Source organism: Pipistrellus hanaki, assembly GCF_964339955.1.
Source record: "Pipistrellus hanaki genome assembly, chromosome: 2".
NCBI lineage: Eukaryota > Metazoa > Chordata > Mammalia > Chiroptera > Vespertilionidae > Pipistrellus > Pipistrellus hanaki.
The window spans coordinates 4,215,601-4,241,869 of record NC_140504.1 but is presented as its reverse complement, the minus strand read 5'-3'; the positions used below and the strand labels follow the sequence as shown (position 1 = coordinate 4,241,869).

Genomic DNA, 26,269 nt, shown 5'->3' with positions numbered 1-26,269 from the left:
ACACGTGAGTTCAGGCAGAGAGTGGAGACCGAAAGCTAAGACACCGGGTGCGCCTCGGGGCAAGGTCTTTGCCATCCATCTTTATTTGTACGCTTGCTCTCCGGGAGGCACTACATTTCCAAAGCTCATTCTGAGACAAGTAGCGTAAGGCCGTACAAAGAATTACTCTTGGCACAGCACCGAGAGGAATTCCACATTTTGAAATTTTTTTTTCAGGGTATTAGTAAGAAGGTCTACTCATGCAGAGCAAAAAAAAAAAAAAAAAAAAAAAGAAGAAGAGAGAAAATTAAGCAAAGGCCCAAAGTGTCAGGCCCAGGAAGGTATGCACGTGTTGTCTTGACAATGAACGTCTTGTGGATGTGGTAGGAAGAGGGAACCGCGAACCCCGAACCATGTCAGAGAGTCCAGTTCCTCGGGGAGCCCCAGGGGCACGGAGAGCGGGGCTAGCGTCAGGCCACAGCGTGTGCTGAGTCTGGTTTGTGGGAAGACAGCTGAGGTGTTGCTCCGTGACTTGGCTTTTCTAAAAGAAAGGGGGAATGTTAAGGAGACAGCTGTTAAAGGGAGACTGAGAATGTTTCCATGATCTTCATTATTTATCCTGCAAGGAAATATTTGCCTATTACCCCATAACCCCCCTTTGTTCCCAAGTGCAGATAAGAAATTATATGCTGCCGAAACCGGTTTGGCTCAGAGGATAGAGCGTCGGCCTGCGGACTGAACGGTCCCGGGTTCGATTCCGCTCAGGGGCATGTACCTTGGTTGCGGGCACATCCCCAGTGGGGGGTGTGCAGGAGGCAGCTGGTCAATGTTTCTCTCTCATCGATGTTTCTTACTCTCTATCCCTCTCCCTTCCTCTCTGTAAGATATCAATAAAATATATTTGAATAAATAAATAAATAAATAAGTGATGAAACGTTCCTGGTCCATTCATAAATTGTGATGGCTCCTCTCACAAGCTCTAAGGTTCCCTCACAATGGATTATGCTCCAAGCTTTTCCGTCAGCTTTTCATGTGTAAGGGGAGGATCGTGCTATTCAAACTGGTCTCTGGCACACAGAGGGGAGTCATTTGTTAGCGGATATTTACAAAGCACCAGGGATTTCTCGTTTCTTCTCCTACTGAGCCCTTTGTTACCCTTCCCTAGACAGGCTCTGAGCATCATCAGAGAGCCTTCTGGGGACCTGCTGTGTGATTGAAGGCTTCCTCCCTCCCTCCTCCTTCCCTGGCACCCTGACATCAACAACCCCAAATCTGTCTTACGTGTGTCAGTAGAGGCATAATATGGACATTAAGGAGACTTAAAAATATAAGGAGACTTAATTTTAATGTAAATTTCAAAAAGAACTCTGCTTATGCGGGGGCAATGTTAAAATATGTACACAGATATTAATTTAATAAAAAATGTAAAAAAATAAAAAATAAAAGGCAGAAAAAATTAAAAATAAAAATAAAAACTCTGCTAGCACCAAAGCAAGCTGCCCCCTCAAATTTGATTGCAAGGTCAAATAATAATTGCACGTTTGCATGGGGGTTTGCTATATGATGTGTAAAAGCAGATGTTTTCATAGCACTTACGACCTTTGGGTGTGTTCACACATTCCTTCTTATCTGTATGGCCCACGATATTTGAGCATCTCCCCCATGTTCTTGTGCCCACTGTCGTTAGATACTGTCATTGTCCTGTGACTATATTTCTGTGGCACTCACCAAACTGGGAAGCATCACAGAATTCTTTTTTGTGGCCAGTGAAGTTTAAAACTGCAAGTGCCCTTGTCAAAGATGCCCTGAGGTGACAACATGGTGTTCCTATGAGTGTTCTGGTTAATATTTATAAGCGAATATGTGATACCCGGCTCTTATCACTAGATGTCTACCAGCCATATTTGTTTTCATGATCAGCAGCAGCCTTGTGGTTTTTTAAAGTGACAGTGTATTGCCACCATCATGGGCCTCTGGCATTCCCCTATAAGCAGGTAAGTGGTCAGTAGAGTCAGTAAGAGAAGCAGGTGACAGGACACTGCCTGTACCTTCGCGTATATGAAGGTCACGCAGAGAAAGAGGAGGGAATAAGAACAAAACAAACTCTTCCCCAAAGGATTGCTTCTTCCTGGAAGTCATCCCAACCATAGGCTTCCGTGCCCGGTGCCCGAGCAGCAGGTCCGCAGCCCACCAGCCCTGCGGCTCCGGAGGGGCAGCCAGGCCTGGGGGCGAGGCCTCGGTCTGCACTAGAACCCGCTCCCATCACACTGAGCGGAGCACAGAGCTACTCAATGAACGATGTCACCCAGGACGGCGCGGCTACCTGGAAACACTGAAGAAATAAGGCAGGAAGGCCTACGACTCCTCTCCTCCTTCTCCTCCTCCTTCTCCTCCTCCTTCTTCTCCTTCTGCTTCTCCTCCTGCTTCTTCTTCTCCTTTCTCAGCTTCCTCTTCCTCTGCGTCCCCTTCTGCTCCCTCCTCCGTTACCTCGCCTGCCTGTTTTTAACAAAAACACCTGATTGTTGAGAGGCGTAGGTAAGGGTCAACACACAGTGTTGCTCTCCTAAGGGGGCTGGTCGAGAGCCTCAGGGTGGGAAGCCTGTGCTGGAGGAAAGGGGGCCAGGTGGTGCGTGGCCATGGGGGGTGGGGGGCAGGTATGGTGTGGGCTGCCGGGAGAGGCCTGGGAGGCAGCTGGCCTTGGGGCTGGGGATCAGAGCAGACCTGGTTCTCTGAGTCCTCGAGCTCCACAGAGACCAGACTCGGAGCCCCTCAAGAACCTCAACCAACCTCCCCCCGAGGATGTACCCTCCTCCTACTGGCTGTGGGGAAGCCGAGGGGGTGATTTACAGACCATAACCGGCCACGGTCTTCAGAGACTGTGGAGAGGATTGGGCTGGCAGAGAACACACCCTAAAACCACGGACCTTGATGAGAACCACGCAGAAGCATGGAGCAGGCACCCATCTCGGGATGCCCAGGTCCGCAGGACCCTCCCGAGAGAGTGCTCAGATGCTGGGGGCCTTCTGCTTTCCTCCTTCACTCCCCGGGCACCATCCACACGCTCTGTTAGCCCCCCATGCCCCCTGGTTGTCTGGGGCCCAGAAGTCCCCTCAGTGGGTCTGAAGCTGCAGCCCAGACCATCTTCGATGGGAGTTCATGTCTTCTCAGTCCTCCCCGACCTGCCTCCCAAACGCTGCCCAGCCCGTCAGCAAGCAGCTGGCACCCATCTTGGCATCATGACCAAGGAAGAAGGCCCTTGTTTTATAGGGAACCCACCTGAGCCTAACAACACCACAAACCACGGAAGTCCTGTGGAGACTGTCTCTCCTCCCCACCCCCCCACCCAGACCTGGGTTCAGGTTCTTCCTCTTAGCCCCGTCCTCACCTCCACCACAGCAGTTAACAGGAAGGTGAAAATTACCTGCTTCCTCCATGGTGAGACTCCCGGCGCCTCACCTCCACCCTCACTCCTGTGCCAGGGCTCCCGGCCCCTGGGGGCGCTCACACATGCTCATGAGCAGAGCTGTGTCCAGCGAGATCAGTGAGCGGTACAAAGGCGAACACTCACCTTCTCCTCTTGGGGTTCGGCGAGGTTGCCCGCATCTTCCTTGTCCTCCTTTGGTGCCTCGTTTTCCCCACTTTCTCCAGCCTCCTCTGTTCCCTGGTCACAAAGGAAACCCCCGTGTCACTAACCGGAGCCAAGGTCCCAGGCCATACGCGCTGTGGGTGTTGATCTGGACACAGAGCACACACACAGGCCAACGGAGGCCTCCTGGTTGAGGCCACTTAGCTCCCAGACAACCATCTCCAACCTTCTCCACCTCCTCACTCACTACTAAATTTCTGCAGCATTCTATCTTTTTGCCAATCTGATTTTTTTAATAGGATAATTTTGATTCATTCACACCAGTCAGCTATTGTGTTGGCTGCTGTCATTTTTTAACTTGTCAATCTAAGGGAAAAGAGGGCAGTGCCCCTGACTGAATAGCCAGGTATTGCCGTTTTACACATTTGTGCAGCACACCAGTTCAAATTGCTGTTCAAATTGGGGACCTTCTGCTTCCCTCCTTCACTCCTCGAGCCTGCAAGATAGCCAGGAGTGAAGGAGGATATAGGGTTGCCACCCATCGAAACTGCTGATGGGAGCTCTGGGTGAGATTCAACAGATCTGGTTCACCCCCCATGTGAGGAGTCTCCATTTACCCACTGAAGGTTTTCGGAGAGAACACCATGTCGAGGCAGTGTTAGTTTTCTGTTGCTCATGGGGAAAGAAGGCTTTATCATTTCAGAGATTCAAAAAGCTTAGACAGGTGGACAGACAGACACAGATAATGGAGGAACGGGAGGAAGGACGGGAGGATAGACGGATGAGAGAGAACGGACAGACAGATACAGAAAGATCAGGACCACCCTGGCATTCTTAGGAGACTGGTCTGCGGGAAGAGGGTTCGAGAAACCAGCCCTCACCTCCGCGGGGCTCTGCGCCTCGCCCACGACCTCGCCATTGGGCAGGGACTGCTCCTCCCCCGGCGGCTTTTCGGCCTGCGTCAGACGGATGGAAAGTGAGTGAGAACTTCTTGGAGGACATAATCACTTGCATTTCAACATCATTTAACCCTTCCAGTTATTGTGTCCCCGTCCCTCATTTTATCTTTGCAACAGCACTGAGGCCTCTGTCAGTAGGACAGTCACTACCATCACACCTTAGAGACAAGGAAATAAAGGCATGTAAACAAAGCAAACATAAGTTTTGCCCATTTTTTTCTCAAGAGACAAGTGTTATTTCCAAACCCCTAGGAAGGCATTACGATAATGAAGATAGAAACCCAAACCAAATCCTGAAACCGAGGGAGGTGGGCCTGCAGGAGAGCCAGGAGGTCCCGGCCAATCCCGGGGAAGCAGGGAGATGCAGTCTCGGCAGGGACTTCCCCCCGGAGCCTGAGTCTGTGTCTTAGCGTGAAGTTCTGGGGAAGGGGGGCTGGGAATCAGGCATCCTCACCCAGCAGCCCCACTGCTGCCCTGGGTGATGGGGAGGAAGAGAAGACCGCAGCGAGTGAGCAAGGATGTCACGGAGTCTGACCTTGACCTTTCCTTCCTGCTCAGATCCCCAGCAGTCCATACATACGTTACCCTGCATATCTCAGGGGTTGACCTGAAAGAGCCAGCAAAATACCCATGGCCTCTGGAAGAAGAGGCGGGCAGCCTGGCACCAGGCACCGGGCACTGGGCACCGAGCGCTGTAAGACAACACAATCAGACTCTTGCTTGGGCTGCCATCCATGTGGAGCTCCCCTCCCTGGTGGCGACAGGCCGTGCTGGCACAGGCCGGACCCCTTGCTGCTGTTGGTACGCCTACTGCTGCAGCTGCTGGGCCAGCTCCAAGCCACTAAGACTCAACGTGCCCTGTGGCTGCTGCCGCTGCAGGGACAAGGCGGTCAGGGAGTGCTGGTCTACCCGCTGCTGCTTTTCTGAGGAGCCCCTCCCGCTTCTGCTCCAGGCCCCTTGCCCAGGGAATGGCTCCGGTGAAAGAGTACACCTGACAGCATTCTGTAAATGCAATCCTCTGACACTGCCATGGCCCAACTCGTCTCTACCAGTTAGGGGGAGATCTCTACAGGCTTACCTGGACAGCTTCCATTGGCGTCTAACAATATCCACCTGACTGCAAAGTCATAAAGACACAGATCCTAGTGCTTCTTTGCCTGACATGTGACAATGATGGTACAGGTTAGCAACCATAACTTCATTCTTTGCCTTGGTCATAACTTTACTTCCTTCATTTCGATCTAGCCAAAACTGACGTGTGACCAAAAGTTTCGAAACTCGTTTTCTGGTAGGATTAGTGTTCCTGTTGAAAGCAATTTTGAGCGATGGCAAAACTACTTCAATACGGGCAGCGTGTTCTAGGACAGTGGGGATTCCTGTCATCTACATACGGCATACAGATTTATTAATATACAGGTGACTTGGGCCAGGCCTACTAAATCTCATTATTGATAGTCTTTACATATCCCTACCACATATGGTAAGAATATGCTTAGCATTCATGGTATATTGCATGGTTCACATTCTTTGGCTATTTGCAGTATAGTATGTCTCTAGAAAATTAACATTTTCCTAAATTCATCCATTTTTATATTTTTCTAAAGCTTTCTTGGATTAACTTTTTATTTTGTTTTGCATGCCACATTGGGGGAAAACCAATTTCTTCTCAGGGGCATTCGTCTTGTTATAATTCTCATCAATCTTTTCGTATCTGAAAATTACCGCTAATAAGTTAACCACAGTCATTGTAGGTCTTTTGTCATCCATGGGTATATTCTTTAGCGTGTTTGAATTTGATGCTTCCCTAAAAGCTTCTGCAATAGGCTGCAGGCCAATATGGTTCCTCTTCTGTGTAGAATGACTGCTCAGAGCCCCACAGAAAAAGATTACATGCCACTGAAACCAGTTTAGCTCAGTGTATAGACTCTAGAGTGTCAGTCTGCGGACTGAAAGGTCCCAGGTTCGATTCCGGTCAATGGCATGTACCTTGGTTGCGGGCACATCCCCAGTGGGGGGTGTGCAGGAGGCAGCTGGTCGATGTTTCTTTCTCATCGATTTTTCTAGTTCTCTATCCCTCTCCCTTCCTCTCTGTAAAAAATCAATAAAATATATTTTAAAAATATATATTTTTAAAAAAGATTACATGCCATGTGCTGGGGGGCACAGGCTTCTGACGGCATCACTTAAAGGACTTTGAGGCCAGACCAGTGGGCTAAGTCCGGGTTCCCACAACTGCAGTCAAGGGACAAGCAGGTTCATAGACTTCTATCCCCACATCCAGTGGAGCAAGAATCAACTACACAGGACCGAATGGACTGATGAGGGATGATGGTTGTTTTTGTTTGGAATACTGTTGACATCACCTTCACGTTCTACATTCTGCATCTATAAGGAAGCCCTCTGTTCTTCCTCTTACGCTTCTTATAAATCATAACAATGCAACAGACTCTGCTTTCATAAGTTGAAATGAAATGTTTGTACATGTTACTCTCTCCGCCTGACCCCTCCAGAACTTAAAAATTCTTATTGAGTCATTTCACTAGGTATGGCGATACAGTTACATGCCTAGCTCAGTAAGAATCTGTGTTCCTTATTCCCAGGGCAGCATTGGAGCCTGGTTATGCAACCAAGGCCTTGGCTGGAGTGTGGGATGAGGAATGGCGCTCGTTTAATCGGATGTGACCAGATGCTTGTAAAGAACGAGGGTGGACTTTATGGCAGCAAAGCGCCCTGACAAAGCCTCCTGGGAAAACTGGCCTGCCGCTTGGTCTGGTCTAACCTGCCCCAGACCAGACACGTTGTCTAAAGCAGTAACGCTGCTGGTAGAAGCATACACTTCTACCCAACTGTCCAATGTCTATTTTTAGCCTTAGCACAAGATTAACTTCCTTGCTGACTTCTCCACAATGTTGTTTACTACAAAAGGACACTCTGACGATAGATGATTTACGGAGATGCTGTCATATTACCCCCATCAATCATCAGGGGTCTGTCTTCCCAAGGGAAACGTGGAGGACTCTCTCGTGTGCGCACATAAACACCTGTGAGCACTGACAGCACCACGGCCCCGCTGGGCTGTGCCGCTAATTGGTGGACGAAATGAGCCTTGTGCGCATCAGCTCAGCTCCTGGGCCTCGCGCTCCTCTGGGGAGAGAAGAGTCGGGACCGGCTGGCCTCCGGGGTCTCTCTGGGCGGGTTTCTCATTCCCTGGCCTTCCCCCTCTGCCATGTGGTGAGAGAGGATGGCATGCGATGTGACAGCGCCCACCCTGGTGCGTGATGAGGTGCCGTCATATTGTGTAACATTCTCTTTCCCCAAGAGGAAGAGAGGGAATGTTTTTAAATGGAATAAGACGAAACACATTCACATATTTTAGTAGCAGAAGCTGAAATACATTTACATATTTTAGTACGGATACATCTTAAGACAATCTTGTTGTTATTCTTTTAAGCAAGTTGTAGAGCATTCCAAAAAGTATGATACCAATTTGGCACTAAAAATACAGACGAACATATGTATTGCATAGTTATAAAAAGGTGTGTAGGGTTTTTTTAATTCATGGTATTGGTGACTCCCAAGGAGGGAGGGAAACGGGGGTGGAAAGAGAAACAGCGTGACCTCGTGATTTCTCTGTAATGTCTGCCTCCCCCTCCAAACGAGCAGGTCTATCCTCTACAGCAGAGGGCCGGGCCAGGGCCCACACAAGTAATGAAGAAATGGCGTATCCGAGCACCTCATTTAGGGCCTTCAAATGAAAAAGAGGGCCCCCAAACCTCCCAGAAACGGGAACAAAAGCAAATAAATGGTCAGGAGACAGACGCATCAGGCCTCTGAGCGGCAGCGCTGGGACCAGAGAACACGAAGCGGCCCCGCCGGCTCCATTCCGAGCCAAACAGCGCCCACCAGAATTCTGCCCCTGAGCAACCGCTGGAGAAAAAGCCAAACCCGCAGGATAGGAGCAGGGCTGCGGCTTTTGCAATAATCCTGTAGTAGTATTTGACCTTCCCAATATACACACATTAGCTTGATAAGACTAATTTTTAATATTCAAAACAGTCTTTTCATAAGGAAGTAAAACCACACATTGCGTCACAAAGGTGATAGACATTCATCACGCCACATTCCCTCTCCATAGCGCAATAAAATCAGAAACCAATTTTTTAAAAATATATTTTATTGATAATAGAGAGTTAGAAATATCAGTGAGAGAGAAACCTCGATCAGCTGCCTCCTACACACCTCCTACTGGGGATGTGCCCGCAACCAAGGTACATGCCTTTGACTGGAATCAAACCCGGGACCTTTCAGTCCGCAGGCCGACGCTCTATCCACTGAGCCAAACCCGTTAGGGCAGAAACCAATTTTTACAATACAATCTGATGGCCCTAAAATCAAGGCGACTGAGTATGCTCCCGGTTGGCTCAGTGAAGCGGGGGCAGTGTGGTGCGGCAGGACACATGGTGAGTCCTGCCAGGGGGCAATCCACAGTCACATTTCAAGCCCAGAATATGCCCAGGGTTCACTTTGGCCTGCCTTGCTGAAAGCACCACTGGGAATGTGTCCTGAAGAAACATCTGGAAGCCAAAGCCAGTTTTGCTCAGTGGATAGAGCGTCTGCCTGCGGACTGAAAGGTCCCGGGTTTGATTCTGGTCAAGGGCATGTACCTTGGTTGCGGGCACAACCCCAGTAGGGGGTGTGCAGGAGGCAGCTTGTCAATGTTTCTCTCTCATCGATGTTTCTAACTATCTCTCTCCCTTCCTCTCTGTAAAAAATCAATAAAATATATTTAAAAATAAATAAATAAAAATGTTTCTATAAAAAAAATTGTAAAAAAAGAAAGAAACATTCAGAAGAAAGGGCGCTATTTTGTGATGACAATCCCTGCAGGGTTCTGTATACTAAAAAATTCTGAGCAAGCATATCTTCAAAAACAGCAGTGGAACCTGCATGTGACCACCCGAGAAGGCCTTAGTGCCAGGCCTCAGTGCCATCACCTGAGACTGCTGACATGTGAGAGCGGGCCTCTGAGGCAAGCCCATCTCTACACGGTCGGATTTTGAGTGGTTTCTCCTCTGTGAGGACAGGTTTGGGCTCTGTCATCACAAATCTCTTTAAAAATGAAGGTGGGTACAAACAAATGAATTAAGAAAGAAAGGTCTTGTATCTACGGAGAGGCCTGTATGAGGTCTCGGTTAGAGGCAAGGAATGCAGTGGCCATTGCATCGGGTGAAGCCGGTGAACATCACAGAGGAATTCATGATATTAACTTTATTAGCATAATTCTTTATTTAATAGACATGATTACATATCATCAAAGATGAAACAGTACCAGCGGGGAGAAAACTAATAAAATTTATCTTGATCTTGAATCCAGATCTTACTTTTCCCCTCTTTATTAGATTAAAAGAGCAGAGTTTACTTTATTTTAACACGTTTTGTCTTCCGGACAGAAAGTATAGTGTCAGTCACCAGTGACTGGGCACCTAACGTGTTAAATAAAGAAGAATTAAAATAGTGGATGTATCATTAGAGAATTAACTAATATAAGAAGTTATATAAGAAGTCAATCCATAACAAAATTTCATAAACACAACCTGGGAACTCATATTTTTGCATATTTAATTAGAACACTTAAGACTATTGAATGCAATGATATTTCTTTTTTTAAGCATTGTAAATTTTCACTTATTATTTATTTTTATCGTGAAGCAAAAACAAGAAAAGCACAGTTTTGGAACATGGGCTAGTAAAAAGCTTGCATTATCTTTATGCATAAGACTTCATCAGAATAAGGAGTGTATTAAAATCGTGTTGATTTAAATATCCTCATTTATTAAACAACCTTAGGTGCTGATCTCTAGCTTCATTCATTAGGACCTGTCCTGGGACCCCATAGGGTGTTCCAGCTTACCTTCGAGCCTGGAGGGGGAGCCAAACCAAGGAATGAATAGATAATATTCTCTTCTTTTGCAGAGAAGAAAGAGTCAAAATCCTTGAAGCAAAGAAAAAGAATGCTTAACCATTGCACACCTATGAGCCAGGATTTTTACTTAAGTTGATCTCTTTTTTTATTTGCCATTAACTTAGGAGCCAACACAAAATGTTATGCCCATTTGCTTGGCCAAAGATGACTAATCCCAAAGTTAAGAACTCTGACTGTGAACTTTGACATTTGTTTTTACACACTTTGTGCCTGTTACAGTGTAGTGAGAACTCACACACACACACACACACACACACACACACACACACGCACGCACTCTTCATGCTCAGGAACTGCTAAGACTCAGCTATACACAGTAAGAGCTTCTCCAGGAGTTTCACATCGTTGGCTGATTTCCTCACAACATGGCCCCATGAATGAAACCTGGCCAGCAGAGACTGAAACAGCACAGGATTTCTCTGCTGATATTAGAGTAGCTTCTAAGGGCCCAGATTCCTCTCACGCTTTCTGATACCAGGAGCCACAGGATGGTGGAGGGCTTAGCACAAAGATTGTTTTGGCAAAATGGGGACAACTGTGCTCTAAAACCAGATAGTTGCCGAGCTGGCATGGCTAAGTGGTTGAGTGTCGACCTATGAACCCGGAGGTCATGGTTCGATTCCTGATCAGAGCACATGCCCAGGTTGAGGGCTTGAACCCCAGTGGGAGGGGGTAGTGCAAGAAGCAGCCAATCAATGATTCTCTCTCATCACTGATGTTCCTCTCCCTCTCCCTTCCTCTCTGAAATTAATATAAAACAAATCCTATCTAATAAAAGAGTAATATGCAAATTGACCATCACACCAAGACACAAGATGGCCGCCCCCATGCGGTCAAAGATCCTGCTCCCATGTGGACACAAGATGGCCACCACAAGATGGCTACGGGGGAGGGCAGTTGTGGGAAGTTAGGGCACGAACCTCAGTTGCAGGCTTGATCCTGGCCCTGGTCAGGGCGTGTGCAGCAACCAATCGATGTGTCTCTCTCACATCAATGTTTTTCTCTCCCCCTTCTTCCACTCTCTCTAAAAATCGATGGGGAAATATCCTCAGGTGAGGATTAACAACAACAAAAAAAGAAGCAAGTCAAAGAAGAATACATGTAATATGAGTCCATTTATATAAAGCTCAGAAATCGGCAAAACCGCCCTGGCAGGTTTGGCTCAGTGGATAGAGTGTCAACCTGCGGAGGGTCCTGGGTTCGATTCCAGTGAAGGGCACATGCCTTGGTTGCAGGCTCCTTCCCAGCCAGGGCCCTCGTCCGGGTTCGTGCAGGAGGCAGCCAATCTATGTGTTTCTCTCACATCGATGTTTCTCTCTGTCTTGCCCTCTCTCTTCCACCCTCCTTAAAAAGCAATGGGAAAATATCCTCAGGTGAGGATTAACAAAAACAAAATAAAATAAAAAATAGGCAAAACAAAACAATGTATTCTTTAGGCACATAAACACTGCAGATAAAGAAAGGGGATGATAAACACGCAGTTCACTGCACGCTGCCCCCGGTGCAGGGGGAGGTGCGCGTGATGGGGAGAAGCACATGGGGGCGTCTACATGTCTGTGCACATCAAACCTCTTACACTGGGTGGTGCGCATGTGGTTGTTCATCTGATTACTTGTCTTTACACATGTTATTATCATACGACATATTTCATACTAATTTTAAAATATATATATTTTTTATTGATTTTAGAGAAGAAGTTGAGAGGGGTAAGGAGACAGAAACATCAATGATGAGAGAGAATCATTGATTGGCTGCTTCCTACACACCCCACACTGGGGATTGAGGCCATAACCCAGGCATATGCCCTGACCAGGAATCAAACCATGACCTCTGGGTTCATAGGTCAGTGCTCAATCACTAAGCCACGCCAGCCAGGCTCATAATAATTTTTTAATGACATAAAATTTAATGGCATCCACGTGTTGAAAAGCCCTCCCCCCACCTAACTGGGCTTCGTCCTGCCCTCCCTGGCAGCCCTGAGGACACAGCCCCTCTGCTGAATGGCCAAGGTGCCCCCGGGTGTGCTCGGATCCCGACAGGCACCCTGCTCTCACCGGGGGGAAGATGCACAGGCTCCCATTTGGCAGCGACAGACACGTCAGCGGCTTCCTCTGGCTCCTCTGGGCCTGGCTCCCCAGCGGTGTCTCCTTTCCCAGCTGACAGCTGTCTGCCAGGCCCGGGATAACATCTCCATCCGTGCTGCCCGAGCAGCGGGTCAGACGGCGGGCACCTCCCAGGCCCGGGCACTGCCCTGCCAGGCAGCCCTCCCACAGCCCGGCACAGAGAGACCCACTGCTTGGCCTGAGCCCTCTCCACCTGCGGCCGCACCAGGTCTGGCCCCTCAGTGGCCATCGGAGACCCGCAGAGACCAGTGCTTCACGTTAAATAATAGAATTTGTCTCACAGTGCACATTTCAAGAGAGCAGAAAGATACAGTGACGAACCACCCAGATTTGTGCCATTTTAAAACGGGCATGTCCTTCGGGTCCTTTGAGTTTTCTTCTGAAAATCTAAACCTACAATACACATTATCATTTTCTTAAGAATTTTTTTTTATGAAAATAGGGTGGGGCTTTTTTAAGTATATTTTATTTACTTTTTACAGAGAGGAAGGGAGAGGGATAGGCAGAAACATCGATGAGAGAGAAACATGGATCAGCTGTCTCCTGCACATCCCCTACTGGGAATGTGCCTGCAACCAAGGTACATGCCCTTGCCCGGAATCGAACCTGGAACCCTTGAGCCCACAGGCCAACGCTCTATCCACTGAGCCAAACCGGTTAGGGCTACATTATCATTTTTACCTACTCTGGACACAAAGCCTGCGGCCTCATGAATGTACCTGTATTGTTTTCAGAGGGGAAGGAAGAGGGAGAGAGAGAGAGAAACATCAACGATGAGAGAGAATCATTGATCGGCTGCCCACAGGCTGCAGGAAACCAATTTAGCAAAAACACTAAGATAAGCTGCTAATTTCTCTGTGAAGGCAGAACGTGCTGAAAAAAAAATTATTTTAAAACACAGAATAATTTGAATGCTCATCTCATTAGGCCCATATTTGTAAGAGAAAAATACATTTGTAAAATATAAGGGTGTTTTTGTTTTGTTTTTTCTTATTTGAAACACCCTTTCTTTCTCCTCCACAACTAAAAAAAAAAAAAAAAAAAAAAAAAAAAATTATAAGTGCTAGATCACAACAAAACAGGATGAGACAGGCCTTTAAAGTTTTATTTATTTATTTATTTATTTTAAATATATTTTATTGATTTTGTACAGAGAGGAAGGGAGAGGGATAGAGAGTTAGAAACATCAATGAGAGAGAGTCATCGATCAGCTGCCTCTTGCACACCCCCTACTGGGGATATGCCCGCAACCAAAGTACATGCCCTTGACCGGAATCGAACCCAGGACCTTTCAGTCCCCAAGCCGACACTCTATCCATTGAGCCAAACCAGTTTCAGCTTTATTTCAGGTTTTATTTTTATAGCAGAAAATCCTCAGAACTTTTACTCCACCCTGCCTCGGCGAGCAGTCCACCATGGGCAACAGGTGAACGGGTCGGTGCAGACGTGCCCCAGTAACACCGGACTGAAGCATTAGCTGCAGGCCTTGGCCCTCCAGCTATCCTTTAGATGAGAAATAAATAACAGAGAAGCTGGCCGAAAGCACCAGCCACTCTGTGCAGGAGAAAGAGAACAGGTGAGCTCAGATTGCCTCACCCCGTTCCAGCCGAGCAGCAGCACACACTGATCAGTTCCTTGGTTTCCAGAGCCCTGATCACTGCATCTGACCGGTGCCCAGCAGGCCCTGACCCGTGTGGCTCGGTTGGTTGAGTGTCATCCTGTACACTGAAAGGTGGCAGGTTTGATTCCTGGTCCGGGCACATATGTAGTTGTACCATTTGATATCTCCTCCCTGTCCCCCTCATTTCCTATATTTTTTAGAAAGAACAGTGACTGCCCTAACTGGTTTGGCTCAGTGGATAGAGCATCAGCCTACAGACTAAAAGGTCCCAGGTTCGATTCCAGTCAAGAGCATGTACCTTGGTTGCAGGCACATCCCCAGTAGGGTGTGTGCAGGAGGCAGCTGATCGATATTTCTCTCTCATTGATGTTTCTAACTCTCTATCCCCCTCCCTTCCTCTCTGTAAAAAAAAAAGAAAGAAAGAAAGAATAATATTAAAAATAAAATGTTTAGTATTTTAAAATAAAATCCTATATAATAAAAGGCTAATATGCAAATCGACCAAATGGTGGAACGACTGGTCACCATAATGTGCACTGACCACCAGGGGGCAGACACTCAACGCAGGAGCTGCCCCTCGGTGGTCAGTGCTCTCCCAAAGGAGGAGCGCTGCTCAGCCAGAGTTGGTGAGTGCAGCAGCTGTGGTGGGAGCCCCCAAGGGCTCCTGGACTGTGAAGGGGCACAGGTCAGCCTGAGGGACACCCTCCTCAGTGCATGAATTTTGTGCACTGGGCCTCTAGTAAAAAAATAAATAGAACAGTGACCTTAGATGACCCCTAAAATAACTTCCAATTCTCAGATCCTAAAGTCCTTTGAGTTTTTTGTTGTTGTTTTTTAATTTTTTTAAATATATTTTATTGATTTTTTACAGAGAGGAAGGGAGAGAGATAGAGAGCTAGAAATGTCGATGAGAGAGAAACATCGACCAGCTGCCTCTTGCACACCCCCTACCAGGGATGTGCCGGCAACCAAGGTACATGCCTTTGACCAGAGTCAAACCCGGGACCTTTCAGTCCGCAGACTGACGCTCTACTGCTGAGCCAAACCGGTTTCAGCAGTCCTTTGAGTTTTTATAATATATTTGTCTTTTCAACAATTTGATTTACTAAATAGAATCTGTAAACTCCAAAGAAAAAGTGATTTTATAGCAAAATGAACCATTAAATATAGAAAAAAAATTGCTGTTGTTATCAGAATGTCCAGTACAGTTTTTAAACTACTTAGACACATTTACACAATTTTTTTTTGCATCCACAGGAAGACCTGACTTCTGCAAATCACTCCTTATGCAAATGAAAACTTACCCTGTGTATTTGTGGGTGCATATACGTGTCCACTGCCAGGGGAACGAGAACTCCTTGCCATCTGAAGGCTCATTTTGTTTGAACAACTGACCTCAATTCTTCAAAATGAAATGAGGGATCTAAAATAACCCCAAGAACTTCTGAATCATCCTTCTGTTGTTTCCTTCATCTTGTAAATCTTAAATGCTGCTTAGTCACCATGGCTCTACCATCCAGGCATTGGATGGTAGAAATATATCATGAGCCGAAACCGGTTTGGCTCAGTGGATAGAGTGTCAGCCTGCGGACTGGAAGGTCCCAGGTTCGATTCCGGTCAAGGGCATGTACCTTGGTTGCAGGCACATCCCTGGTAAGGGATGTGCAAGAGGCAGCTGACCGATGATTCTTTCTCATCGATGTTTCTAACTCTCTATCCCTCTCTCTTCCTCTCTGTAAAAAAATCAATAAAATATATTTTTTTTAAAAAAGAAGAAAGAAATAGGTCATGAGCTGAAAGTTGTGAACAACTCCAAATGCTGCCTCAAAAGTAATCTGCTTTAAACAGTTTCTGAGAAACACAAATACGGAAGAATTTTCCAAGAAACCACTCACTCACCCCACAGTACTGCTCTTCGTTGAAGATCTGGGGGGGCAAAGGGATCCCGTTCTGAGGCTTTTTCTCTCCGGGGACATTCTCTCTCATCCACTTCCGGTTGTCTTCATCTCCGGCTATATCTAATTCCTTAAAGTCGATTTTATTAGCTTCCAGAAAGCCCACCACTTCTTGCTGTTTTTTCCTAATCTGGTCAAAGGAGAGACAGGTAACCATTAGACTCGTTTTTTGTGTTTTTTTTTAATGCTTTGTTTATATTTACATAAATTAAATCCTTTCTCCAACTACACTATACAACAGAAATAATTTCACAAAGTATTTAAACAATAACAACAACAAACAATAGAACCACGCCTCTTCATTATAAAGGGTAAACGGAGTGATTACATAAATTCTGAAATGTTAATCTCACCAATATTTTAAAATATTTTTATTGATTTTTTTACAGAGAGGAAGAGAGAGAGATAGAGAGTTAAAAACATCTGTGAAAGATAAACATCGATCAGCTGCCTCCTGCACACCTCCTACTGGGAATGTGCCTGCAACCAAGGTACGTGCCCTTGACCGGAATCGAACCTGGGCCTTTCAGTCCGCAGGCCGATGCTCTATCCACTGAGCCAAACCAGTTAGGGCTAATCTCACCAATGTTTAAATCATGGTATAGCCAACCCAATAAGAACAGACATGCTTTGGTCATGGCTTCTGTGTGAAATCTTCTTTATTAAGCATTAATGCCAAAAAATAAATAAGAATTGATTATGAAGAAACATGATAATTGAGAGAAGAGAAAAAAGTGAGTTCACTATGAAACTCAAAAACCAAGTATGCCCACACTAAGACGCACTTAGTCACAGTTATGAAATAGGAACACGAGTCACGTTCTTATTAACAAAAGTAGCTTTCCCAGTACAGGACACGGAAAGCCCACGGGGGGATGTGGGGGAAGGACAGGGGAAAGGGGGAAAGCTGGTGGGTGGTTTTGCTGGGGTTCAGGAGGAACACAGTGCAACATCCTGTTCTCCCAGGGATTTCTCCCTTCCTGCCCGCCCCGCCTCTGACAGCCACACCTGGGAGAGAAGGCCACAGCGCTTCCTCAGCCCCTGGTTCAGGCCCATCACTTCCGATGAGGTGGCCATCCTTAAAGCTTAGAACTCCTTTCCAGAAACAATCACAGTTTTCTCTCTTCAGCCAAAGAACTCACTCCCAGAAATGTGGGGTGCCCTCTCGAATAATCCCTGGTGAATGAGTTACAGCAGACTCTGGCCCGCAGACTTGAACAACCTCAGTCACACTTACTCATTGACTCTCTCCTCTGCTCAAGACTGTGCCCAGCTCTCCATCTGAACAGACTCAGATGAAATTCTAGTTCACTGGCCCAGGTGGGATAGCTCAGTGGTTGAGACTGACCTATGAACCAGGAGGTCATGGTTCAATTCCTGGTCAGGGCACACATCCGCATTTCGGCTCAATCCCCAGTGTTGGGTATGCAGGAGGTAGCCGATCAATGATTCTCTCTCATCATTGATGTTTCTCTCTCCCCTTCTCCCTTCCTCTCTGAAATCAATAAAAATATTGTAAGTAGATTCATAAGCTGTTTATTTAAGGTAAAAAAATGTAAAAAACTCATTTGCACAAACTAGATTCAGAACAAGCTAAAGAAAATAGAGGCAAAATATGCCTAATTTTTAAAACTAAGATTAAAATTTTAAATAAGTAGTTTTTACACAAAAATATCCAATATCTTAATTTTTAAAAAGAACAATTTTTAAGCCCTCTGAATATTGCCTAGTGATGAAATCCAGTCATTAAAACCGTCTATAGGGCATGAGATCCCTGGTTGTGTTCCTAGAACTTGTTTACCGGCAGAGTAGACTTTGAGAATTCCAAACAAGAGCTGTGAAAGCACATGCCCTTGGCAAACCCAGTTCCTTTCATAGAGATTAGTATGCAAAAAAAATGATTTTATTCATTTTGGCAAAAGTGTATGATTCTATCAAGGACATGAGTATTCTAGCAGAGTGCTATTTCTTTCTTTTTTTAAGCCCTCACTTAAGATAAGTTCTTATTTATTGTTAGAGAGAGAGAGAGAGAGAGAGAGAGAGAGAGAGAGAGAGAGAGAAACATTGATGTGAGAGAGAAACATTGATCAGTTGCCTCCCACACCCACCCTGACCTGGGATCGAACCCACAACCTCGGTATGTGCCTTGATGGGAAATCAAACTCACTCCAACCCACAGAGCCACCCAGCCAGAGCCAGAGTATTAGTATCTCTTAGTTCAGGGGTCCTCAAACTTTTTAAAGTGGGGGCCAGATCACGGTCCCTCAGAGAGCTGGAGGGCCGGACTATATGAACTACTAATTCCTACTGTAACACCTCGGCTGCGCTCACTGCCCAAAAAACCTGGCGGGCAGGATCAGACTCCTCTGCGGGCCACATGTGGCCCGCGGGCCGTAGTTTGAAGACCCCTGGTAGTTAAAGGAAAGTAAGGCACGTATGAATGTTTAAACCTCGAAATCAAATCATCACCAAAAAACAAACTCTGTACAATTTGGTTTTGGTGGTGATTTGATTGTGCATGTTATATTAATTATAAATATAAAATTAATATTAAATAATTTAAAATTTTAACATGAAGAAAATTATATATATTATAAATTACATATACACATATATAAATGGTAATCACACATTTGCTTTTTAATTAACATTTGTACCATCAACCTAACAAAGATATTACGAATAAAAGCACTAAATCAATAAATTAAAGGTGACTGAATCCAGTTTGGCTCAGTGAATAGAGCATCGGCTTGTGGACTGAAGGGTCCCAGGTTCGATTCTGGTCAAGGGCATGTACCTCGGTTGCAGGCACATCCCTAGTGGAGGGTGTGCAGGAGACAGCTGATCGATGTTTCTCTCTCATTGATGTTTCTAACTCTCTCTCCCTCTCCCTTGCTCTGTAAAAAATCAATAATATATATTTTTTAAATCAATTAATTAATTAATTAAAGGCAGCTATTAACCAGCATATAACACTGAATGAGTAAGATTTGTGCCACGATATCTATTTCAGTTTGGGGCAAGCGTGGGCAAAGGATAAAAATAAAAGTCACACAGGAAGCTGTGGAGTGATGGAACTTTCTGGGAGCTTCTGGCCCACCCGCTCCAGCACCTTCCTGAGGGGGACCTTCGTTGCCTCCCCCTCCCCTCCCCCCGGGGCTGCGCTGGGAGAGCCTGCCCTCTGTCTTCCCCCAGGAAATCCTGAGCCCACAGCCGCCAGCCGGGTTTCTGAATATTACAGAACCCCTTCCGACCTGATGACAGGCTGTTGGACTAAATTACTGCCTTAATGGATTGTGTTTTCTCCACATGCTTTCCAACCTGATCGTGATTACTCCTGCCGCTGTAGAAATGGCTTATTCCTGTAGGTATTGTCACAGATAACCTGCTGTTTGAAGACGGGAGGTGTCTTCATTTTAGGCGGATTTACCTTTATTTGTTAATGTTCAGAAGACAGCCTCCTTTATTCTGTCCAAACCCATCCTGCTTCCTTCTCAGACACCTCCCAGGAGTCCAATCAGCCTGGCCAAGGCTCCCATATCATTGCCACCTTTTGTTTGTTTGTTTGTTTGTTTTTAAATATATTTTATTGATTTTTACAGAGAGGAAGGGAGAAGGATAGAGAGTTAAAAACATCTATGAGAGAGAATCATCGATCAGCTGCCTCTTGCACACCCCCTACTGGGGATGTGCCTATAACCAAGGTACATGCCCTTGACCGGAATCGAACCTAAGTCCGTCAGTCCGCAGGCCGATGCTCTACCCACTGAGCCAAACCGGTTAGGACATATTGCCATCTGTTAATGATCCCTCAGCCCTTGCAGCTGCATGAAAAAGAGATCTCACTTGATTCCACGACTAATAGATGGGAAACATTTCCTGAAGTCCTGACATGTTTCTTCTGTGAGGAAGTCAGAGGTGGAGGAAACGGAGGGGAAGGTCTGTTTGCTTTATGTCTTGCAAGACACGCAATTGCATCTCTGGGGAGTGAACTGACTGCTGGGTGCATAGCACTGCGTTCCATGCTGTTTCTCTGTCCCCACTCAAAGAAAGAAGAGAAACTGTGCCCCTCTGCCCTTCCCAAGCACCAGAAGCTTACGCTGGGCCAAAAGCACAGCATCTGCCGTGGGAGCCCTTGACCTGGAGTTCCGCCAGGGCTGGAGACGGCCTCAGGAAGAGGCGGGAAGAGCGGAGAGGGCAGTAGGGAGCACGTGAGCTCGCTCACCTGGCTGGTGCGGTGGCCTTTGCCCCCCCCAGTGCCCACCCTGATGCCCACCCTGAGCGTGGGGACTCCCCTGCAGCCCTCCCCTTGATGGGTCTCTGTTCAAGAAGCCCCCCTGGTCCTAACCGGTGTGGCTCAGTGGATAGAACGTCGGCCTGCAGACTGGAAGATCCCAGGTTCGATTCCGGCCAAGGGCATGTACCTTGGTTGTGGGCACATCCCCAGTAGGGGGTGTGCAGGAGGCAGCTGATAGATGTTTCTCTCATCGATGTTTCTAGCTCTCTATCCCTCTCCCTTCCTCTATGTAAAAAAAAAATCAATAAAAATATATTTAAAAAATAAAATGAAATTTACAAAATAAAGAAAGAAGCCCTGGACCCTCCGTCAGAGTGAAGCTCCTCTCCACGTGGCCTCCTGAGCTGACCTCCAGCGACAAGGCCTCCATCCCATGGCGCCTCCCCTTCGTGGCTGCAGGGGGAGGGGCACGCACAGCACCCAGCAGCACTCCCCGGACACACTCTCCTCCCTCTCCCCCCCCCAGGGTGCCAGGCCAAGGCGGCCCGTGGAGATGGGCCCCTCCTGAGGATCGGGGGGCCTGGGGCCTGTGCCATTGGAGCCTCAGGGACCTCAGCGCTGGTCCCGTCACATGTGCTCAGACAGAAGTGTGCTCTCTGCCCTGGAGTCACCCGGCCGCCGGGCACACCGACGCTGGAGGGCTCTCTGGGTCACCGCCCGCTCTGTCTTGTACAGTCAGGAGCCCTTCCAACGAGGGCCTGAGGGCCTGTACTCAGCAGCAGGCACAGCGCACTGAGTGTGCCATCCTGGCTCGGGGGTGCTGTCTGAGCAGGCGGAGCGCCCTCCTCAGGGTGCTGGTGAGAGCCAGGAGGGTCGTGGGAAAGCATTTGTGCCACCCGCTGTGAGGCTGCTCAGCCACACCCAGCAGCACACGTACCGGTTACCTGTCTCCATCACCAGCCAGGTAACCCCTCTGATCACCTTTTCATTTTGTTTTTTCATATATTTTTATTGATTTCAGAGAGGAAGGGGGGCAGGGGAGAGAAAGAGAGAAACACCAATGATGAGAGAGAATCATGGATCGGCTGCCTCCTGCATGCCCCCCACTGGGGAATGGAGCCTGAAACCCAGGCATGTGCCCTGACCAGGAATCAAACCATGACCTCCTGGTTCATAGGTCAATGTTCAACCACTGAGCCACACCAGCCAGACTGATGGCCATCTTAAAATGACAAAGCTGAGGCGGCAGCGAATTAAAGAAGTTTCCAAGGCTTCCACCCAGAGCCATGTTTCCCACGGATCCCCCACTCACTCGGGGCCGGAGGAAGGCCTGAGGAACCCAGGAGCCGCCACCGGGGTCTGTCCCAAGACTGCGGGTGCAGGGCTGTGACACTGCAATCGGGAGGACCGTCCTCTGTCCCTCTGTCCCCCAGCCCACGGTGGCGGCGGCTTTCAGGGAGAGAGTTGGGTCTCACAGGCGGATAGGCTGCTCCCGCCCCGAGGGTCTTTGGCCCCACGCTCGCCGTAAAAACCTGCAACCTCACTTCCATGTCAGCTACTAAAACAGCCTCAGCCCTGGCCGGTTTGGCCCAGGTTCGAGCCAGGCAAGGGCACATACCGCAGTTGAGGGTCAGGGCATGTGCGGGAGGCAGCCAAGGTTTCTCTCTCACATTGATGTTTCTCTCTCTCCCCCTCCACTTACTCAAAAAAAGCAATGGAGCTCTAACCTGTTTTGCTCAGTGGATAGAGCGTCGGCCTGCAGACTCAAGGGTCCCAGGTTCGATTCCAGTCAAGGGCATGTACATTGGTTGTAAGCACATCCTCAATAAGGGGTGTGCAGAAGGCAGCTCATCGATGCTTCTCTCTCATCGATATTTCTCCCTATCCCTCTCCCTTCTTCTCTGTAAAAAATCAATAAAATATATATATATTTTAAAATTTTTTAAAAGCAATGGAAAAAATAAGCTCCGGTGAGGATTAACAAAACAACCAAATAGCCAAGAGTGACGATGCCCAGGGTACATGTGTGGTCCCTCAGAAAGAAGTTTTGTTTTTTCGTTTTTCATTTCTGTCATTCATGTAACAGAAGCTTTGCTGCCCTGATGACGAGGTCCCAGGCAAGGGTTCGCTTTGGAAGTGCACGGGCTAACGCAGAAGGAAGAAAGGGTGACGGCCAGCCCCACACACCGCCCAAGCCCTGGCGCCTCCCCTGCGGCTCTCCTGAGAGAAGCTCCCAGTGAAACGCCCCACCAGGAAAATCAATAGCACTGGCCCTCAGCAATAATCACGTCTCCTGCCCCAGGATCAGACAGAAATTCTTCCTTTATGTGGCTTAAAATGCATGTGGCTTTTCAGTCTTCTGAAAATAATCATCATAAACGCAGATCTGCTTGTGTTAACTAATAACTAGAACAACTACTATACCGTTCATATTAGCAATTGTAATAACTACAAGATATAACTGTCCTAGCACTAAGTAGCCGGAACTAAGAATTATGACAGTAACTAACAATTATAATACTTATTAAGCACCGACACCACGCCAGGCACCAGGCAGGTTATTTCTAAGTCCTCGCCACCCGGCGGGTCCTCGTGTTACAGGTAAGGAAACCAAGGCTTTGCAAGGTGAAGCCCCCTTCCCAAGGTCACGCGGTTCCAAGTGGCACCAAAACATTTGCTCAGGGAACAAGAATTAATCTGGCTTACAGACTCTTATCCCCCACCCCAGCTTTGCAGGGGCCTGAACCTCACCCTTCTGAGGGAGTCTCCTGCTCCCATGGCTGCTTCACTTCCCATGCACAGCTCTAATCGGGACCCAGGTAACAGACAGAGAATGAGCCAACAGCAGCTGTCCTCTCGCTGCAACAAGACTTGTTTGAGATGTCTTGTACCCATGGTGAGGGGAAGCGGGCTTTTGATATCCAAATCCAGTCTAGTACCAGAAAAGCTCAGGGCCTACTCAAGAAGGCAAATAATCCTTTCCACTAATATACACAGGGTAAAATAAGATAGTTGTTAGAGTGTTGATTTTGACAGTAGAATAGTAGTCAAGTTTTTAGCGTAATTTAAATTGGCTAATTGAAATAAGCGAATATTATAGAAAAATGTATTGTAATGTACAAAAAGCTGTTCCTAAAGTATTAACACAAATATTTACTGGCAGTTCATCTTATGATAAAATTGTGTAACATGTAATGAACCTAAAGCAGTCATATTTTAGCACAAAAAAATTAAAATGTAAAAGCTATCAAGACTACATTATAAAATTTCTAAAAGCCTCCTAATATTTAAATAAAAAAGGGGGGGGTGATAATAAAAGAATATCATGTAAGGAAAAATATCCTGTAAGTAAATTACATCTAGAAAATTTGTACTTTAGAAAATTAACTTTCACTTGTAATGCTAACAGCAAGACACCCATGAAAAACACACGTGGTGTCAAAACAAGCCAGAAGAAAATCATTTGGGCAAAAAATAAAAAAGGATCCCAAGTCAAATTTATAGAAAATATTCCTTTATTAACTTTTGGTTGGGAATATGTTTGTATATTTTCAGAAAACAACTCCAGGACCATATGGATTCCTGCAACAGAGGAATTGACAGGACTGCTCCAGCCATGAAGACTGAAGAGAAACAGTCCAGACATGGAAGACGCTGGCAGTGCCTTGCCATACTAGCAGACAGCAGCTGTGCATCGCTGAAGGATGCCCAGGACCAAACCAGAGATGATTGGACCTACATCACCACCATTTGTCCACCATCCAGAACTGAAATATCGTTGCTGCCATCTACACAAAAGGAACTGTTTGACACTGAAATAAGGACTCAAAAGAATTGTTGGCCCAGAAAGAAACCCACTACAGACTGATTCATTTGCCTCTCAGCATAATCATTATGGCTGGTCTCATTTTCGGTTCTTACAAGTGTATTTCTTATAACACATGATCTCACGCATCTGGGGGAAATAATGAACAACATAAACTGATGAACAAAAACAGACCTGGAAATAAGGAAGCATCGATCAGACTCTCAAACCTCAGAGGGAAAGTAGGGGAGGGTGGGGAAAAGGGAGAGAGATCAACCAAAGACTTATATGCATGCATATAAGCCTAACCAGTGGTCATAGACAACAAGGGGGTGGGGGCATACTTGGGGAGGGGTTTGGGGTGGGCATGGGTGGATGAGGACAATTATGTGATACCATAATCAATAAAAATTTAATTAATTAATTAATTATTAACTTAGCTTTTCCAAGATCCTGGAAAGAACGATACCCCTCCAGGCCCTCCGCAGCTAACTAAATCAAGCTCAAACTTCAGGCATGTAGGCTATCAAATAACCCGAAAAAAAACCACAAATGTATTCGCTGTCTCTGGAAGGATGGCCTGGCCTACAGGAGATGAGAAGGCTGGCAGGTCAGTGATAACGGGTCCAGCAGTGAATATCCACAGCACGCTCAGAGCCCACGAAGACCCTTCTCCTCCAAAACCCGTTTTACCCAAATAACCCAACAGCACGTGCTCACGGCAGGTCAGCAGAGTTTCTGAGGTCATCCACAGCCCCGGGAGGTTCTGCAGTTTTTACATCTGGAATGTCTCCTCGTTTTTTCTGTTAAAGATGTTCTAGAACTCACTAGACACTTGCTGACCGGTCGGGCTCAGAGCAGATACCCTTCCTCTCCTTCTCGGCTCGCCTTCTCTGGACACGGTGAACTAGGGGTGGTGGCATCTGCCAGCGGGCTCACCGGGGACTGTCCCTGGCTGCGTGAGCCTGAAACCCTAGCTGCCACCCAGATGTCCAGGACCCAGACCTACAAGGAAACACCCTCCCGCTGGTCTCCAGCTCTCAGGATCAACCCAACCCCTTTCTCTCCAGAGCCTCCCAGACTTCTGCTAAAACCTGGTGGAAATGGCAGTGTTGAAGCCAGAGTCACTGTCCACTCCCCCCTTTCCGAAGGCAGGTCTCTCCTGCCCAGAATGAAGGTGGGGATGGGACCGACCAAGGTCCGGAGGCGATCAGACAAAGCAATGTAAGGAGGCCAGCTCAGAGGGCCTGTTTTGGGTCTGCTTGGATCCCCAGAGCGGTTAAAACTGGGGCCTCAGAGACGTCTGCTCTTGTCACTGTGACATCATCTTCCTCAAATAAGAGCATTACACAGCTAACGGTACACGTTCCCCATGGTCTCTGCACACACGCGTAGGTGCATCCGGAGTCATTTAGGAATCTGGTTTTCCCAGCTCCAAATACCGTTACACAACGTGTCTTTTTTCTTTTGGGCAACTTGTACCGATCTCGCAGGCCGAACGGCAAAAACACTCCACACCAAAACAAAAACAAGCACACAGAAACTTTTGATTCTGAAATATTCCGTAATGTATGCGGGACACAGATCGCCTGTTAAACATCTTGGAACCAAGCACGCCCCCTTCCTCGTGTCTCTGCTCACACCCAGCCCCCACACTTCGCACACTTCTGCAACACGAGGGCGGGAAGCAGGGCACGTGGTGGGGTCCCCCCCCCCCAAGCCGGGCTCACCCACCCCGCACCCCGCACCCCGCAACTCAGAGCCCGCGCTTCCCCGGGGAATCCCCTCCCACACCTACCGCTATGGACCCAGACGACGTGGCCACAAACACTTTGATGACCATTTTGACAGCCGGAAAGGGGACTCCCCCCAGCACAACCCAGGACGGAGCGGGGCGCTAGACAAACCCAGAGGCTCAGCCGGCCGCACCGCAGCGGCGCCGGGCGGGCGCTACCCTCGCTCCCTCCGCTGCCTCCGCGCCCCGCGCCCCGCCCGGCCCACCGGCCACTTAGGCGCGGCCT

The 26,269-nt window shown here is 47.5% G+C and overlaps 1 protein-coding gene across 1 annotated transcript; it reads right to left on the bottom strand.

Moving 5' to 3' along the window:
• Nucleotides 1-48: 48 nt before the first annotated feature.
• Nucleotides 49-26,269, bottom strand: LOC311617274 (SH3 domain-binding glutamic acid-rich protein-like). The gene is given in 8 exon segments (XM_084873707.1): nt 49-520; nt 2,303-2,384; nt 2,386-2,475; nt 3,548-3,640; nt 4,447-4,521; nt 10,436-10,516; nt 16,151-16,336; nt 26,047-26,269. Coding segments are annotated over 8 exon segments (723 nt in total). The 5' UTR covers nt 26,092-26,269; the 3' UTR covers nt 49-449.